At 41.8% G+C, this 17757-nt stretch overlaps 2 protein-coding genes across 2 annotated transcripts; both read right to left on the bottom strand.

The window, feature by feature from the left end:
• Positions 1-633: 633 nt before the first annotated feature.
• Positions 634-7729, bottom strand: samtor (S-adenosylmethionine sensor upstream of mTORC1). Its single transcript, XM_080505407.1, has 5 exons — positions 7451-7729; positions 4355-4496; positions 4111-4239; positions 3707-3821; positions 634-3385 (listed from the first exon to the last, which is right to left on the bottom strand). Exons 1-5 carry the CDS (start codon positions 7608-7610, stop codon positions 2753-2755), a joined length of 1179 nt encoding a protein of 392 aa, XP_080361533.1. The 5' UTR covers positions 7611-7729; the 3' UTR covers positions 634-2752.
• LOC308137001 (uncharacterized protein) lies at positions 7704-17757 on the bottom strand (the record flags this gene model as incomplete). The annotated part of the gene is made up of 5 exons (XM_080505557.1): positions 16955-17757; positions 16326-16393; positions 16138-16214; positions 13084-15609; positions 7704-7763 (listed from the first exon to the last, which is right to left on the bottom strand). The coding sequence occupies exons 1-5, from the start codon at positions 17740-17742 to the stop codon at positions 7704-7706; spliced, it is 3519 nt and encodes a 1172-aa protein (XP_080361683.1). The 5' UTR covers positions 17743-17757.

The following is a 17757-nucleotide window of genomic DNA, read 5'->3' as shown; positions in this document are numbered from 1 at the left end:
TCATGAATAATGGGAGCAAAAACAAAGGTGTTGCATTTATATTTTTGTTCAGTACATAAGCAATTTACATTAATATTCCGCAGAACTGAGGTCAACTTGTGGTTCAGTCCACCAGTTTGCTCTGTCTGGAAAAATAACTTAAGCTGATGGTGGTAAATATTCATAAATTGAATTGATCCCGAATGCATTACTCACAACATAAGAAGTAGGAATTTTTAGTCTAAGTACATAACTTTACTTATCCTTACACTATCTGTCATGTCATCTGACAACTATAGGACTTTAATTTGAATTAATAGCCCATTTAAATCAGCATTTTTGTAGCCAATAAGTTTATTGTGACAGAAAAAATTCTTGTTTATTAGTTATGCACTTGCTTAATTACAGTATAATTATATAGTTTGAGAAATGAGCTTTGAAAATAATTTATCTACTTCGGTTGAATTCAACACCTAGTACTGATGTTACAACTAAAGAGTAGCTCATACTCAAGTGTGTTTTGAGAAGAATGCTTAAATCTTACTCAACTACTTTTAAACAACAGTACTTTTATTTGTCATTGGGTACAATTTAAGTAATGTAACAGCAGTTTCCAGGAGTCTGCCCGTCTCTGCTTATGAGATCACAAGCAGTACACAGCAGTGTATTGGATATTCGAAAATAAAGGCAAGAATACACGCAGAAAGACACACAGACAAAACTCAATCTTAATTTACATTCATTTATAAAAGAGTAATACAACCATACTAAAAGCACATGTTGTTCTGCATTGTTGAAAATGCTGATGAATATGAACCATCTCATGCAAATGGGCAGAAAAGAAAAACACTGGAAGACAAATCACAGGAAAAAAAAAACCTCTTCGGAGTCTTGAGTATGTGTGGTATTGTGAAATGTGTTTTTAACTTTCTGGTCAAACGAAGTATCAGCAGACGATTGTGCATTAACTGGAACATGATATGGAAATGGAAATGACACTGCATTACAGCAACACGGGAGACATTGCTTGTTCCATTAATGTGACACAGGAGAGTGGGGAAGTTTGTGTTGACTTGTTTGGCCTTGAAATTTTTATTGAAGAAGTTAGGACTTTTATTATGCCCAAGAGTGTGACTGTAATGAGGGAAGAAGGCACCTTATACTTTTTTTTTTTTTTAAATCCTGTCGGCCCCATCATATTGGCTTGTAAAATTCATACAACTGCATTTGTTTTTGTGACAAACTTTAGGATCAGTCATACAGTATATATATTTTCATATATTAAAAAAAGAAAAATCACATCAAACCACACCTTAACATTCAGCCTGTTTAGAGACACACACACACACACACACACACACACACACACACACACACACACACACACACACACACACACACACACACACACACACACACACACACACACACACACACACACACACACACACACACACACACACACACACACACACACACACACACAGGGTTGTGCCCTCACCTAAAACCACCACCTGTAGTATATTCAGGACAAAACCGTAAATTAGTGCAAATCTCTTCAGTCGTGAATTTTCAACTTGAAGGGGCTCAGATCTGGATATTTTGTGTGTGTGTGTGTGTGTGTGTGTGTGTGTGTGTGTGTGTGTGTGTGTGTGTGTGTGTGTGTGTGTGTGTGTGTGTGTGTGTGTGTGTGTGTGTGTGTGCAAAGTACTTCGTGGGGGTTCACATTGTCTATCAAGATGTGTGCACGGACACTGGTGCTGTAAAGTCCATCATGTCACTGACGAGCAGTGTCCTGACTTTTTTTTTTTTTGCTTCAGAAAAAAATGTGAAGCCTAACAGAAGACAAATCAGAATTTATATCTAAGTGCACAACAACAGGAGGAGAAAAAAATGTGTAATACCTATTTTGCACTCGGACCTTGTTACACAATAAGTAAACAGTTACTTTTTCACATTAGTAAATCTAGTAATACTCCTACAGTATGGTTCTGAAAATGTTTAAAATGCTACAAATACCACTTTTCTGTAAAAGATACACAAGTCATTCGATCCCAAGCTAAAACGGCATTGTCACACTCTATACTGGACAACACCAATGTCAGACTCGGAGTATATGCTTCAAAACGATGAGCTTCTATTTATTTTTCTTCTTGGAAAACTAAACGCACATCGAGATTTCTCAGAAAGTTTAGCTGCATGACTGTGACAGAAGCAAGCGTACCAGTCCAGTCATTCCTTCTCAGCCCCTCCAGTGCAATCAAACTCCCGACAGACTGCTCGGTTTGCTGTATTTGGCTTTGTGTACGAAGCAGCCTGCGACACTAGCTTATTCAAACAGAGACTGAGTTACAGAACGCAGACGAGACGACTTTTCTAGTTGAGAGCCGATTGGATGATGGGGTGGAAATCGAGGCGGGGGGGGGGGGGTTCGAGGGGAGTTCAGATATCTCAAGGGCGTTCGATTTCCAACTTTTAAAAAAACCTAGCTATTTATCAAAATATATCCATCTTAGTGTGTGTGCGCGTGTGTATGTGCGTGTATTTGTGTTTGCGTGTGTACTCTCGGAGGAGCGTGGATATGAGAAAATAATCTGTAAACTTCTCTCTTTCACGCTGTGCAAACTGCATTGTTTGGAGGAGAGGGGGGGGAGAAGTGGGAGGAGAATGCAGCAGGTTAAGTTTGGCAGCGTAGCAATTGAAGGGGAGCTGACAGGTCGAGGAAAGGTCGGGGGAGGGGGGAGGGGGGGTCAGGGGTTGTTGCTGGTTTAACCTAGCTCTGAAGCAGGATGGGATCTTCCAGCTCATGGAAGCCCGGCACGGAGCTGCTCTGGCTCTCCCCAGAATCGGAATCGTAGGGCGTGTCTGGCAGCTCCGTGAAGCCCCAGGCCAGCTGGTCATCCTCAAACTCGGAGCGCATGTGCGCCGGCATGTCGGCGCAGTCCTCCTCCTCGTTGGAGTTAAAGTCCTGAGGGATGTAGAGCATCTCCGGGTAGTTGCGGGACACCAGGTCACTGGTGGTGGCCAGAGACGCCTTACGGAAGGCGATGAGATGCATGTGGGAGTACTTGACGTACTTGTAGCGCTTGAAGCCCAGCGACTCCACCGCCACGCGCCAGCTGCGCATCATGAGGGCGTGGCGGTTCTGGTGGGAGGAGTCGGGCGTGATGATGAGCAGCAGCCCGTGCAGCTCCAGCAGCTCGTGGGCTTTCTTGCAGCAGATCCAGCGCTGGTAGGGCGAGGGGAAGTAGGAGAGGAGCAGGGAGAAGACCACCACGTGGAACAGCTGGGCGGGCAGGGCGTCAATGGGGTTGTGCAGGTGGCGGAGGAAGGCGTCCACCGCGTCGCCAGCCAGCTGGAGAGGCTGCTGCAGCTGGAGGTTGAGGAAGTCACACTTGTACACACTCTGGGGGGAAAAAAAAACCCAAAAAACAACAAAACTCATCATTAACCATGTTCAAGCATACACAGATGAGCACCGTCACACCATGACGTGATCGCTGGGGTTTGGACTTTGTGTTTTGAGTTCTGTTTTTCTGCTGATTTCTTCTTCGCCGTCTAACCACAAGACTGACTCCCCAGCATGAGTCACTTCGACTGTTCATGCTTTGTAATGCAAGCCGTCAGCACCCAGGAAGTGAAAACCTCCCACATGCTACTTGTATCAACGCAGAGGAGCAAAACAAGAAGTCAGCGAGAAGTGAAGAGGATAATTAATTGCACTCACCTCAACAGCAGGCACTATGTCGATACCGACTGTCAGGAATTCATCAAATTTCAGGAAAGGGTTGAAGCAGCTTCCCACGTCCAGGAGGCGCATTTTGCCCAGCTGAGAGATTGAACTTGCACATGTACAAGGGAGGAGTGTCAACGCCTGCAGGTTAATCAAACCAACATCTAAAACCTCATGCAGCCGCCTGATGCTCTCTAAAGCCCCGACCTCACCGGGTTGTGACAACTCATGACGAGTTTGTAACAAAAACACAGTTTCTGACTTTCTGAAATGTTTGGGAGTTATACTAAAAGGTTGCAGTTTACTCGAGGGCACTGTTTTGTTTTTTTTCTTCTTAAACACAAAGAAAAATTAAAAGTTGAATTGATTGCTTGTGTCTAATTGAGAGAGCAGCTTACCTGGGGATGGTGCTGTACGGCTGGGCACTTACAGGCGCTGCAGTCAGGCCGCTGGCGAGTATGGCACTTTTCTGATCCTTTTCCAACATTCGTTTCATTCCGCCATCCAAAAAATATTCCTGACAGACGCTGCAGAAAAAGGTACCATGACACAACTTACAAGTCTTTACCAGAAACTCAACAAGTTTAGTAACGGCTTAGTCACACTGCTGACCCACACGTGGAAACATTCCGTCAGTCAAACCTGCGGCACCACTCGATCCGGCCCTCTCCTTCACAGCTTTTGGTCCAATGGTTGTCGGCAAGATTCTTCATGGCGAGGGCGTACTCGCTCAGCGTCTGCTCATCCTCGCAGTGCTCGCGCCAGATCTTGTCAAAGTCCCCCACTAAAAGAAAAAAATTAATTGAAATTAAACCGACACCAACAGTAATCAATCAAGACTTTCAGTCAAACTAAAAATATATGCTAATGCATGTTTTTCCTTCCCGTAGTCAGAGGCATCGATGCGCATTGCTTCAAGTACAAAGCCCCAACCTTCTTGCGAGCACCAAAGCATGACCGTACTTAGACAAGCCAGCAGGGAAAAACCTCAGGCGACTGCTGGTACACCGGTGCCAGCACAGAGGCAGAGCTGCTCCTCTCGGAAAAAAAACAAAAATCTACCTAAAAAAAATAATGGATATTTCCCTGGGATAATAATGTTGAGTCAGTGCATCTTCACAGCTGCTCAGAAGCTGACAGCCTGCAGCATAAGTAAACATGCTGATAGGGGAGAAATCCCATGACCAGGAGGAAAAACTCTGTATCTGATTTGCAGAAATGAAAGGACAACAAGAGGAGTGGTGGTAAACAGCAGCACTCTGAAAGCATGACCGCCGCGATTCTATGCCAAGCCTACCAGATCATGCTTTACTTATTAACCAATCATGAGGTCTGCTGGGAGGAAGACTTCTTTGTGCGAGTCTCCAAAACAACAAACCAACTACTTTCTGCTATCCTGGACATTTTCTGATTGGATATGCTTTACTGAAAAACAAACACAGACACATGTACATGTACGCTGCTCACAGAGAGGTAGGGATATTCAGCTCGGGGGTGGAATTTCAGGATGGAAGTTAAAATGCATTTTAACCTTTACAGGTGAACTTCTCAAAATGTTTGAATGCACATGTCCAACTGTTCAGTGTTTGCACCTCATTAGTGCGAGACCAGGACAACACCGAACAATTGAGCAGCAGTCCCTCGCCATTGCGAGGCTTCAAACAGAAGTTCTCAGGCGGAAGTGTCCACTGAGCTCAGAGTGACGTCAGAGATACAGAGAGACTGGAAGAGTCACAGCAAGACATAGAAGCTGACGTCCTTTGTTCACATCCCACACTGATGACCGCTTCATTGTGAACTGTGCCCCGCAGAACCGGATGATGAACGCCATTCGACTCCAGGCACGTTTAAGGAAGGCGGGAGGCGCCAAGTGTCACGTCAGACCATTAGTAACCGTTTACGTCAACGTGGTCTGACTGATGAGAAGATGATGAAGAATACAACAAAAAGTTTGAAATATTTCAGTGTATGTGCAATAAATCTGAATTGAAATTTCAAACGTTTAAGTGAATTACAAGGAAAAATACACCCTTACGTTACACTTTAATTTATGAGATGCACCCGGAATCCCACAGTTATTCAAACTTTTCTGCCACAGTAATGAGATAATCATCAGCCTTAGCTTCTGTTTTCTCAAGAGAAAGATTTTCCACCTGACTTTTTTTTTTTTGTGTATCCCTCCCACACAGACTCCAGGAGGACTATGAGGGTGTGCAACAACCACAATAAGTGCAAACCTTCAGCCATAGGCAGGCACACCGACAAGGTTTTAATGCTTGGTAACATAAACCTACATTCCTCAACTGCAACTTCTGACTCAGTAAAACCCATGGTCGGAGCTACAAACCGAGAAGTGGATGTTTTTTCCTGAACGGCGCTCAAATGTCATATGTTGGCGTCAACGGGTTAAAAAAGGGATTTTCCACATTTCCCTTTTTGCATCAACAGGAACCCAAAAGTGCTGCTAATAATAATAATATCTCTAATAAAAGTCTATCATGCTGTATGTTTAGGCCAAAAAATAGGACTTCAGATAGACTCCTCTATAACACCAGTGTTTAAAATACAACCACTGAACACTAATATGGCATTTAAAGGTATGAAATGCAGCTTTTCTACTTATTTATGTCACTGAAACACACACAATAATAAATAAAAAACAAGATGAAACTGCTTTTATTTATCTGATTGAGTCTTAAACAAGCCAACAACCAAACAGGATGTCTACTAAATTATTATCGGTTTCCATTCGGTGTATACTTTATTCTACTTTTAATTTTGTTAGTTGATAAATAATACCACAAATGATCATGAAAACTGATCAACAGTTTAATAAATTTACATCAAGAAACTGTAGGATTCTGTACTTGAGTCCAATCTATTGTATTTTCTTGTGTGATGTGACTTGATGTCAAGTGTCTGAAACCAGTATGCTTAAGCCGTTTCCAGCTCCTGGGGTAGAATTGTGTCAGCATTGTCTTGGGTCTTAAAGACTCAAGGTAGTAATGAGGACAAGTAATTTGTCTCTTATAAACAAGCGCAATCATTTCACTATATATGCCATACAGAATCTTAGACAATCCATTGCACTCATTCATGAAGTTGATCACCCACATTTCTACTACTTTATTCCAGGGGGGGTCATCCTAAATCATTTTCCTTACACAATGTGCACAAATTGACAATGTTAACTTGTGACCCAACCATAATTTTGACATATAAACCGTTACAAACTGTGTTTATGTATCCGTGTTCAGAAAATAATCTGCCTGATACTATTTGCATGCACTTTGGTTGTCTGGTTGTGAATGACGGCAATACTCCTCCAATAAAACTAATTTGTGTCGCAAAAGTTGCACCAAATGTTTGATGAGGGTGCTGTTATCGCTCAATGACAACAGACAGATTGTTTTATTGTCTCTCATTAGTGACTTATTAATGTTTAGACAAGAGATAAGACACAGGAGACTTGTGCAGTAACATGTGCATTTGCATGTTATGTGCAAGAGCTTTAAAGGCCTTCGTGCTGCTCTCACTGCTGCCGGCTGCAGTCTGGCTGTACACTAGCGAATCAGCCCCAGAACCGGACTGCTTGCCACGGTGAGCTGGTACAACTGTGTTTACCGAGCTCGCCTTTAATGAAAAGTGTTCAGTGCGAGATTAATGTAGCCTCTGTGAGCTTTGGTTAGCTCTGAGCTGCAGGGCCACAGAACAGAGGGGCCCATCGAGGCAGCTTACCCTCTCTGTATTTCCTGCGCAGTTTTCTGTGGACGTTCTTCACGACCCCTGACAGCTTCTCCTGCTCCTTCTTGCACGGTGCCTCGTCTGGAATGGGCAGGTAGAAGTCGTCCAGGTGGTTTTCCGTCTCCCCTGTCTCGACATTGTCCCTGGGGTCCATAGCACCGCACCGCACTGCTCCGCCAGCCGCTTCCCCTTTTTCCAGACTGCAACCCGACCGGCGAACCGGTGCACGGGCCAACAACGCGTCAGCTCATTGGCTGGCTGCTACCGACACGAGGCCGAACTGACAGCGCGTTGTCCAATCACAGGCCTGGAAGCGCACTCGGGCAAGAGAGCGTGCTGTGATGCGTTCAGGTACATGTTGTAAACGCAAAACTCCTACTCTATAAATTTTTTAACTGAATAACATCTTCCTCCCTGAACAAAATGTTATTAAAACGTCAGAAAAAAAAACTTCAATCCCACAGCCACTAATGCAAAGTCTATTTACCAATAATAGTATGCTTAAACGACTTTCAGTGTGTCCCTATCACTCCTCTTTTTACATTGCATCCTCTTGAGAGGAGCAAGTTGGGCATGTCAACAAAATCTACCAGACTCAAACAGCTTCTTCCCTCTTATGAGAACTCCAAATACAGGATCAAGATTTCTTTATGAGAGATGGAACAAATAACAATGTATTTGCAAAGCATCATTACTCTTCTCCACTAGGAATAAGTCTCTCTTCCTTTCTCACTGACAGCGGATATGAGTGAATACCTGCAAGGATATGAGATGCATGTTCAGGTGTAATGTGGACATTACATGTTCAATAGGACATACAGTAGTTCATCTGAGACATAACTCCAAGCTGCCTGATATGAAGTGAGAGAATCTGACTAAGCACAAAAATGTTTTATAGTCTGTTGGGATGGAGCTCTGAGAGTGTATTAATGATTTGTCAGGGCAGGAGTGTGTAAGAATATCACTTTAAACACCACCCCCTTAACCCCGTTAACAAAAAAGCTCAGGCTCTTTTCAAGTACATCTACAAACTATAGAGTAGATTTTCCACCATGTCAGCAATACAGTTATTAAACAGTCAAACAGATGGGGGGAAACTTCAGAATTGCACTTTTGATAACAGGAAACATGTTAACCATATGTAATCCATATTTGTGCAATACATGTATGATTATACCTTTTAAATATATTGTACAGGTACAATACATACTGTATCACCAATGAAAAGCAAATTCTCATTTATATTTATCCCCTGAAAATAATGTAAAATATCTATACAATTCTTTTCATAACAATAGCTTTGTACAAAATTAGATGTTAATATTTCATGTTTTTAATTCATGTGCATTACATTTTACTCAAAAATAGATGTGTACACAGTTCCACCCAATGGATTCCTTCCCATTTACCTTCTGCAGGATATATATTTTCAAAGACAGGTTATTCACTACATTAGAGTATGAATGTTATATTTATCACAATCTTTTAACTGTTTTAATCATTAATTCAGTGTGAAGTGCAGCTGCAGCTGTATTTACAAGGTTTGTTATCTCAACTGTACTTCAAAATTCTTTTAAACCCCTTGATAGTACATGACTATTTCTACCTCCCAAAATAACACGTAGCACAACATGGTTAGTGCATCGTTTATTTAGCTGCAGGAATCCCTGCTGGGGTCACTGTGACATTATGTTGGGGATTTAATCATAATGTTGTCATTAAAATGAGCTTAGTGGATATTCAGGAGTAGTATTGGTCTGTCAAGTCTTCTCTAAGAATGTGTTTTGTGTTGCATGTCATTTTTATAATTTCCTATATATTATTTAGCTTGTACAATAAATAAAACGTAAAATGTTTATGTCAGCACTAATGTTTTTAGTAAATCATTTTCTTGTTTGAACATGGCTCAGTCTTGTCACAACATATTTGATTTATCACTCAAGTGATATCTAACATATCTCTCCAGGTGTTTATTAGGCCACTTGATTTATCACTCAAGTAGCCTAATAAACACCTGAAGAGATATGGTAAATATGGCATTGTACTAAAGACGACGATTGGCTGGCTCCATTTTCTTTTCTTTTTTTTTTATAACTGTTGAACTTTGTGGCTGTCATGCTGTGATCCAACAAGTGTATGATCCTAAGCACAGATGATACATGGCTAAAACGTCTATCTGCGGTCGATTTTTACTTCAGGTTAAAGAAAAATAGGATTTCCTGTCAATAAGCCAACAAAGCGTAACACAATAATTTTGATATGACAGGTGAGATGACAAGTCAATCTAAAAATATATACAGTATGATAACTTACTCCTGGTGGATGTAGCTGGAAATAAAAAATTGCAAGGGGTAATAATCTTTGCTTGACGGACTGACATGCCCTTCTGTCTGACATGGCGAAAATGTTCCTGTGTTTCCTTTCAAGAGAGTGGTAATCCTTTCGGTGGATCACTCGCCAGTCCTCTGGTAACTTTATTCTAGCAGCTGTGTTCAGCTCATACAGCTAAAAGGCAAAGTTGAAAACAGAGAACTAGAACGACATGCAACAGCGACAAGTGACTTGTTTTAATTCATTGTTGATTCAGTCTGAAACAAAATACCGACCGACCTGAAAGCTGTCAAAGAGCAGATTGCTTTACCAGATACGTCGAGGTCGAGGAGTGCCAAAGTAAGCCTAGACTCTGATTAAAATGTGTAGCGAACTATGACATCTTGGAAACAAGCCTGACGTACTTTACCAGATGCAGACAGCACAATAAAAAGATCGAACGAGGAAAAGAACCCCCTCAAAATATTTTCCTCTTCTCTGTCGTGTCCTCTAAGCAGTACAATTAATACATTGTAAGTCCAATACTTGTGTGTGAACGGCTGAATGTAAGTTGAAGTTTGAATAGTTTTTAGCACCTTGATGCCAAACATATTTTACGACTGACAACTGGTGATAACAAGGCACCTGATTTGAAGACAATGCAGCTAAGATTAAAGAAAAAAAAAACAAAAAAAACACACCAACACACCAGAAACCTGAATAGGAATCCAAACAGTCAGGTCAGAATCTAGTTTCTGTGTTTTTTTTTGCAGTTTCAGTGTTCGACCGCAGATCACTGATATAACATAACACCAACTTCATTTGTCAGCACTTACCTCTGGAGAGCAACGATCTTCTGCATGGGACCTATTTGCTTGCAAGGGATTGACTGTCACCCTATGCCCTTTTAACTCTGCAAAAGCACCATGACCTTTATTGGAAAACACACAATTTATTATTGCATCTTTAATCCACCTCCCTAAGCAGCAGACCAATCCAAGCTACAAGTAAAAAAAATGTCATGATATAATGCAGACAACATATCTAAATTGGAAGGTTAGATCTATTTCATGATGTTTGAATCTAATGGGAGCAACTCATCTGAAACAGTTTGAATAAGAGCAACAAAAAGCTGAGTGGTTCAAATAAAACCCCCTGGATGAATTATTTTTCTACCTTCTACGTGACTTGTTGAAAAGTACAAAACAGAACATTTCAGAGAGGCAAAGTCTCAGTAGTAATGGTGGGGAGAATATTGCAAATCTGCAACAAACCTCACACACAAAATGGGAATCAGTTTTTCCAAAAAATGCTCCTCGAAGTAAAACAGTGACGTTTTGATTACTTAAAGTAAATTATTGATTCTGAGGAAATATATGCAAAAAAGACGACCAGAAATCACTGTTACACAATTCACACAAATGTCATCCTGTGTCATGCAAATAACCCATACTGTATGAGACTGCAATCCAAAATGGTACCTTCTTATGTCAAAACTAAATTTTAAGGTATAAAGACTGTAAAATTCTACTATGTGGTCAGATGAATGAAAGTCTTAAGTTAAAACACAGTATTTTGTGGCGTAAAGAAGAAGAGAGTTCATCCAGCTGAGCTCAAATGCCAGCATCTCTAAAGGGTTTCTTTTACATGAGTGCCTGTGGTGTGGGCAGCCTCCACATCTGGAAAGATGTCATCAATTTTGCTGCTATCCATCCGTCCATTTTATATGCTGTTTCACCTAACTTAGGGTTGGAGGGCACGAGACGTGACTATGGGTAAAGACATAATGCAACCTGTAAACGTCACCAGTCCATCACAAGGTCAACACAGAGAGACAGACAACCGTTACCCATACACACTCACGTTCACATCACAAGTCAGAGTTTCAGAGTAACCCCAAATATTTGTCTTTGGAAGTAGAGAAATCTGATGTACGCTCAAGGGGAGTGCTTCGTGGCCTTTTGTCACAGTTGAAAATGTATTTACAATAGTAAGAAATTATAGGAATCCTTTCTTCTCACTTAATTGGCATGTTGTGTAGTATGTGAATTAGCAGTTTGTTTTTGTCATTAAACTGCACTTCATAATCTATAATTGAAACAGCAACACAAAAAGACACATTTGTATATCATTTATTGTAATGAAAGCTAAATGTAAAGGCATATGCTATTATTTCTAACAGCAGGCACACAGCACACTGATATGTTTCATTTGCACCTCAAAAGAAGGATTAAATGCTCTGCACAGCTGATCAATGTGAGCAATGTTCAACAGCTTGATGGCTGAAGTGAAACTGAGTCTTATGTACAGCAGGAAAGCATAAAGGAAATTGGTTCATACTCTTGACAACAGAGAGTTTACATCCTCCCATAGGGAATATACAGCATTTATTTTGATATGTGTCTATATATTTAAAAAAAAAAAAAAAAAAAAAGCTCATTATGCTTATCTATTGTATAATTTTGTTTTGTTCTTCGATCATTATTAACTGGAAAATATCAAATTCTACCATTGTATTTGGGAAAATGTGCATCACATCAGCATCTTCCACCTGGAGAGCCCATTTTAAACATCATTATGACTGAAGCATGTTTGTAACATATAAATCATCCAATTCTGTTGTTGTTTTTAGCTGGTTGTCTCTGCCCTTGACAGTAGAGCCAGACCACAGATATCAAGTAGAGCCCAAAACAGGCGAGAAAATCATAATGGTATGCCACGACTAAAAATACCACTAACAAGGTGGTGTATAACAATGTTTTTGAGATATTGTTGCAGGAAAAAGTATCTTTCCACCACGGAATATTTTGGTTGACGCTTTCCTGTCCACTTGACGCTGTCAGAGCTGCTGCTGCAGCTGTCATTGCATCTTCATGATTTTCCTGAAGGTTGCTGAGTTGCTGTTCTTCATCCAGAGACTCGCTGATGGACGGCATCGGTGAGGACAGCAGTTTGCTCTTGCTTATAGAGGGCCTTTTGCTCACAGTAAACCCTGCATCATTGTTCCTGTCTTTATGGGCCTGAGCTCCTGTGCTTACAGCCCTGAGACAGTGCATGTACAGCTCCACCTCGTCATCCGAGTCAGACTCGGCTGAAGCGCTGCCGTTGCTCGCTTGGTCGTTTTCAGGCTCATCTGATAAAATGCACACATCTCCAGAATCACTCTCTGCTCTTGACCAATCATGTGTGAGGTTCGTGTTGGTTTGAATTCCATCCTCCTCCTCCTCCTCCTCCTCCTCCTCCTCCTCTGCCTCCTCCTCCTCCTCCTCCTCCTCTTCCTCCTCTTCCTCCTCCTCCTCCTCCTCCTCCTCTTCTGCCTCCTCCTCCTCTTCCTCCTCGTCCACCTCTTCCACCTCTTCATGTAGACAGATTTCAGTCTGATTTAGTCTTTCTCCATAATCTTCTTTGTCAGTTACCCTCCCATTAACACCCTCCTGTCCATTGTTTACTAAAGCAGACAAATAATCAGCTTCAACCGCATTTTTTAACACTTCTAAACTTTCCTCCACACTCCCCTCTCCAATATCCTTATCGTCTAGTGTGGTGGATGAATCTGCATTTAGACTCTGATCTCCTTCAACAGCTACCATATCCTCTGTGCGATATGGACTCTCCTGCACTTCAGTTGCCTCTTCTGGTACGATCTGGTCCTCCCACCTCACACCTGCTTCAACTTCACTGTTGATGTCCATTTCCGTTGTGTCATTATCGTCTTGCTCCCGTTCTTGTAAACTTGTTCCTTCAGCAAAGACTTCCTCAAGCTCTTCATGTTTTTTGTTTTCAGAGTCTTTCTCTTCCACAGCCTTCTGTATTTCAATCTCCACAACAAGCTCTGTGTCTTTGGCCATTATTTCAGTTTTTGTGATTTGTGCATAATCAAACTCTTCCTTTACATCTGTTGTTTCTTTCTCTTCTCCCATTATTTTCCCCGTATTAACATTTATTATTTTCTGATTGTTTTCCCATCTCACTTCTTCATTTTCTTTTACTCCGAGTGATGGGACGTTTTCCATAAATTCTTCCGTTGTTTCCTCATTTTCCTCATGTTTTATAACATCCTCTTTTATTTGGATGTGCTCAGTACGCCCTTCTTCTTCACTTATGATATTTTCTTCTTCTTCCACCATGGCTTCCCAGTTTTTCAAGCTTGTAAGTTCTGTGAAATCAAGGTCCATTGCAGCTTCCATTGAAGGGTGCTTTTCAATTTGCAAAGTATCTTGACCTTCAAGCCCCAAAGACATGATGCCCTCATCCATGCTTATCAATGTTTCTGTCACTGTAATATCTACCTCACCCTGTACCTTAGTTTCACCAGAGGGTATTGTTTCATCTCCCTTGGAGCAGCATGTCTCTTCGCTGTCTTTTTTAATGTTAACCATCTCTCTGTGAGTTTCTAGAGATGTGCCAAGTGTTACAAAATCCTCTTCCTCAACAAGTGCACAAGGAGCAAGGTTAGTGTCCGTTTCTTCAGTAACTAAAGTGTCAGTGTGGTTTGAATTTAATTCATGTTTCGCACTAAATAGTTCATCCTCTTTTACAGATATGTCAGTTTTCAATACAGCCACTATGGAGTTGTTTAAGTCTTCACTGTCTTTATTTTTTTCTGCTCTGCTGTAGGTCTGTTGTTCTGCCTCTTCAATAACATCCTCTGACACGGTCTGACAAGATTGAACTGATAAAACCGATGACGGTAGACTTATCTTGGCTTCTTCTGTTTCATCTTGGTTAGTTTTAGTTTGAGTGAATGTATGCTCTGGCAGCAGGGGTTGTAGTCTCTCTACTGTGATTTGGCTTTTGAGGTCCTGGGTTCCTTGTTCTTTCAGCACTTCTCCCTGGAGAGCTATGCTCTCTTGAGATGCATGTGGTTCCAGCAAATCAGCATTTGACATAATGTTTCCAGTCTGGGTAAGTTCCAATGTGTCCTCAGGAGGAAGTTTTGGATCTTGAGATATGTACACAAGCTGTTTTTCCTCTATCTTGTCCGGTGTTTCTGCACAATCCACAATGCTGTTTACAGTCACACTGGTGTTTTCTTCTTCAATCGGTCTAGTTTGTGGGGAATTTAAGAATGTAAGGGTTGACTCCTGACTGTTACTCACAAACCCCTCAAGTTTTCTATTGTCACCAGCGTCTATTGGATTAATACAACCATTTTGTCTGCTTTCAGTGTGAGGGTTGATGTCCCCAATGTTCAGTCTTGCCCAAACAGGATTCCCACTGTTAGCTACATCCTGACTTTCACTTCCCACTCTGCCAAACACCTGTCGATACAGCGGAGCCACCACAGTTCCAAATGTGAAGCAGCCGGTCTGGTGAACAAGGCTCTCACTGCTCACTACTGCTACGCTGTTTGGATGTGTTTCACTCATGTTTTGATTCTGACTGCTTTCCTCGGCTTTGGTGACATCTGCATTGATATTTGTCATTTCTGCAGGAGCAGGCTCATTATCGGTGTGGACCAGCTTGTCTTGAAGGTCTGACGCTCTCTCACCTCCTGGTAATGGGTCTAAATCAGCTGATGTGATGCTCTCAGATTTCCCTGACTCTCTGTTAGATATGTAGTCGTGTGCTGTTGACGTAGCATCTTGGAGGAGTTTGCTACACCTTTCAGCAGGTTCAGAAACAAACTGAGAACCTTGTGATTGGTTGCTTTCAGATAGTGATTTCACATCTTTGTAGTTCTCGTCTGAATTTTTTTCTCCGGCAGCCTTCATTTGTGAAGGCGAATCATCTCTTTCGGTGTCATTTTCTCCTCCTCCTTTCTGTGCAAAGTAGTCCTTCACTCGGGCCATCCGTGCAGCCTTTCTGCGACTTCTTCGGCTGCTGTTTTGTCTGTTCTCCATCTGTCCATCAACAAGGACAAATTAGTTGCAGCTTGCTCACACAAAAGCCACGCTGTTTAAAGGAAGCGGTTCAGAATTTAGAGCTGCATGTTTCCCACCTCGAATGATTGACATGTGAGGATGCAATCTTAAGATACACACAACAAACAGCATGCATGTCAAAATATGAGACACAGAGGAAATGCAAACTGCAAGCACTAAGTGTCCTTTAGGTGCACAGTACATTATGTATCGCTGGTGCTATTCAAGCTCCAGTCATGTGACATTCTCTCAGAAGCTGCACGAGGGGTCAGGTTGAGTTTTCTGTTTCTCTTGAGCCTCAGAGAAACACGCCAGTGTCTCTATACTCCCCGTCATAGCCAATAATACATCAAACTCGTCGAGTCACGATCATGAATGAGGCACACTCTAAAATATGTAAACCATTTCACAAGGTCTCAAATGAAGGAGTATTAGGATAATTACCCTTAGTATAATGTAACCTGCACACAACAATTGTATTCTTAGTGATCGATGTCATTTACGCACCAGTCGTTTCTGTTTCTGTTCTTCCGAAGTTTTCGTGGCTGGAATAGTCCCTGCTTCCAATCCATTCCTGGACACATCTGGAGAAAGTGGACATTTTAGATTTGCAGCATTGATAGAATTAACATTTCATGAAGACTTCCAAGTAAGTACAACTTTGACATGGCCCAATCAGCAAAACCAATATTCACCTGTTGAATTCTTGTCCTGTGATGAATCCTCGTTTGCTGAAATGTTTTCCACAGTGGAGAAATTCTGACTGCGAATTCATAAAAAATGTGTTCAGTCAGACTTCATTTGTGTCTCTTTCAAAGGAAAAAAATATAAGAAATTTTGCTGATGATGTTTCTCAGTGACAGCGAAGTACAACATGCAGACTGTATTCCTTTTTTGGAGGCGCCATGTTTTTATTCACTTGCAGCCCAAATTCAATGTAGCTGCACAGAATTTTAAAGTGATTTTTCCTCACTTTTATCTGAAGTGAATTGCTTTGAAACTGTTTAGACTGGACATAATCCTAACTTAAATACACATTATATGGCCAAGGATGCATCCTATATGCATAATTAGCCTTTTAATTCAATGACTGTATTTATAATACAGAAATATTAATGGGATTCTGGTCAAAATTTTCCTTTGGGTAAAGGAATTCTTAAATCAAAGAACTGAAATGAAACTATCCACTGTTTTACCATTGGTGTGACAGTTGCTCTGAGTTATAGTCAAATGAATCAAATTGCAACTGAAAAGAAAACCAGCAGTGCTGATCTTTAAAAACCTCTACCTGTAAAAAAAACCAACAAAACCCTCATATTCTCACCTGGTAGTTTTAAGGCAGCTTTTCTTGGTCAAGCTTTGCTTGCGTGGCGTCTTTTTTTCATCTTTCTTTCTGTGCTGACAGAAGAGCCCGTAGTTCCTGTTATTATTGTTAGACCAGAATGTGCCCACAGGAGTCTCATAACGCAGACAAAAGTCAACCCGAACTCCCTGTTCCCCAAATGGAGGCACTAAGGTGAGCCTGAATGAGAAACAGTCCGTCACGCCGTCACTGGAGCCGGGGATATACTCTGCAAGGAGGTCGAAGTGGGTGGACCACGAGTCCAGTGTGGTTCGGATGTATACTGCCTTATTGAACGACATGTTGAGGACACGAATTACCCCTTTAAGTATTGTGGTCCCTTGAAGTAACTCAAGCGTTTCCAGCTCCACTTTCTGCTCCCGAACATTAGCAAAGAGGTCTTCAGTTGACAGTGGACGAGAAAAGGTAAGCAGTGAGAGGAAGTATTCTTGTGCATCGTTGCCTTCACCCTCAGAAGATTCATATCCAGGCAGTTTGGGTATATCCCATGTGTCGAACTCCTTCACTTGCACCAAGCTGAGGCCATTGACATCTGCAAAGGACACTCTTCTGGAGCCAGACAAGGGTGGCTCAGGGTCTGAGTCCTCATCACTGACAGAGGTCCTTCTCCGAGGCAGTGGGGAGGATTTGGGCCTGATGCCGATGACTATGTCGCCCTCATCATCATCGTTCAGGTCCAAGGTGCTGGGGCCTGGAACTCCTAAGAGGCTACAAGCCCCAGAAAGACTTGGTTGTCCCACGAACTCCATGAAGTTCACTGTGAG

Source organism: Blennius ocellaris (genome assembly GCF_963422515.1).
Source record: "Blennius ocellaris genome assembly, chromosome: 11".
Lineage (NCBI taxonomy): Eukaryota > Metazoa > Chordata > Actinopteri > Blenniiformes > Blenniidae > Blennius > Blennius ocellaris.
This window is presented reverse-complemented; position numbering and strand designations above follow the sequence as displayed.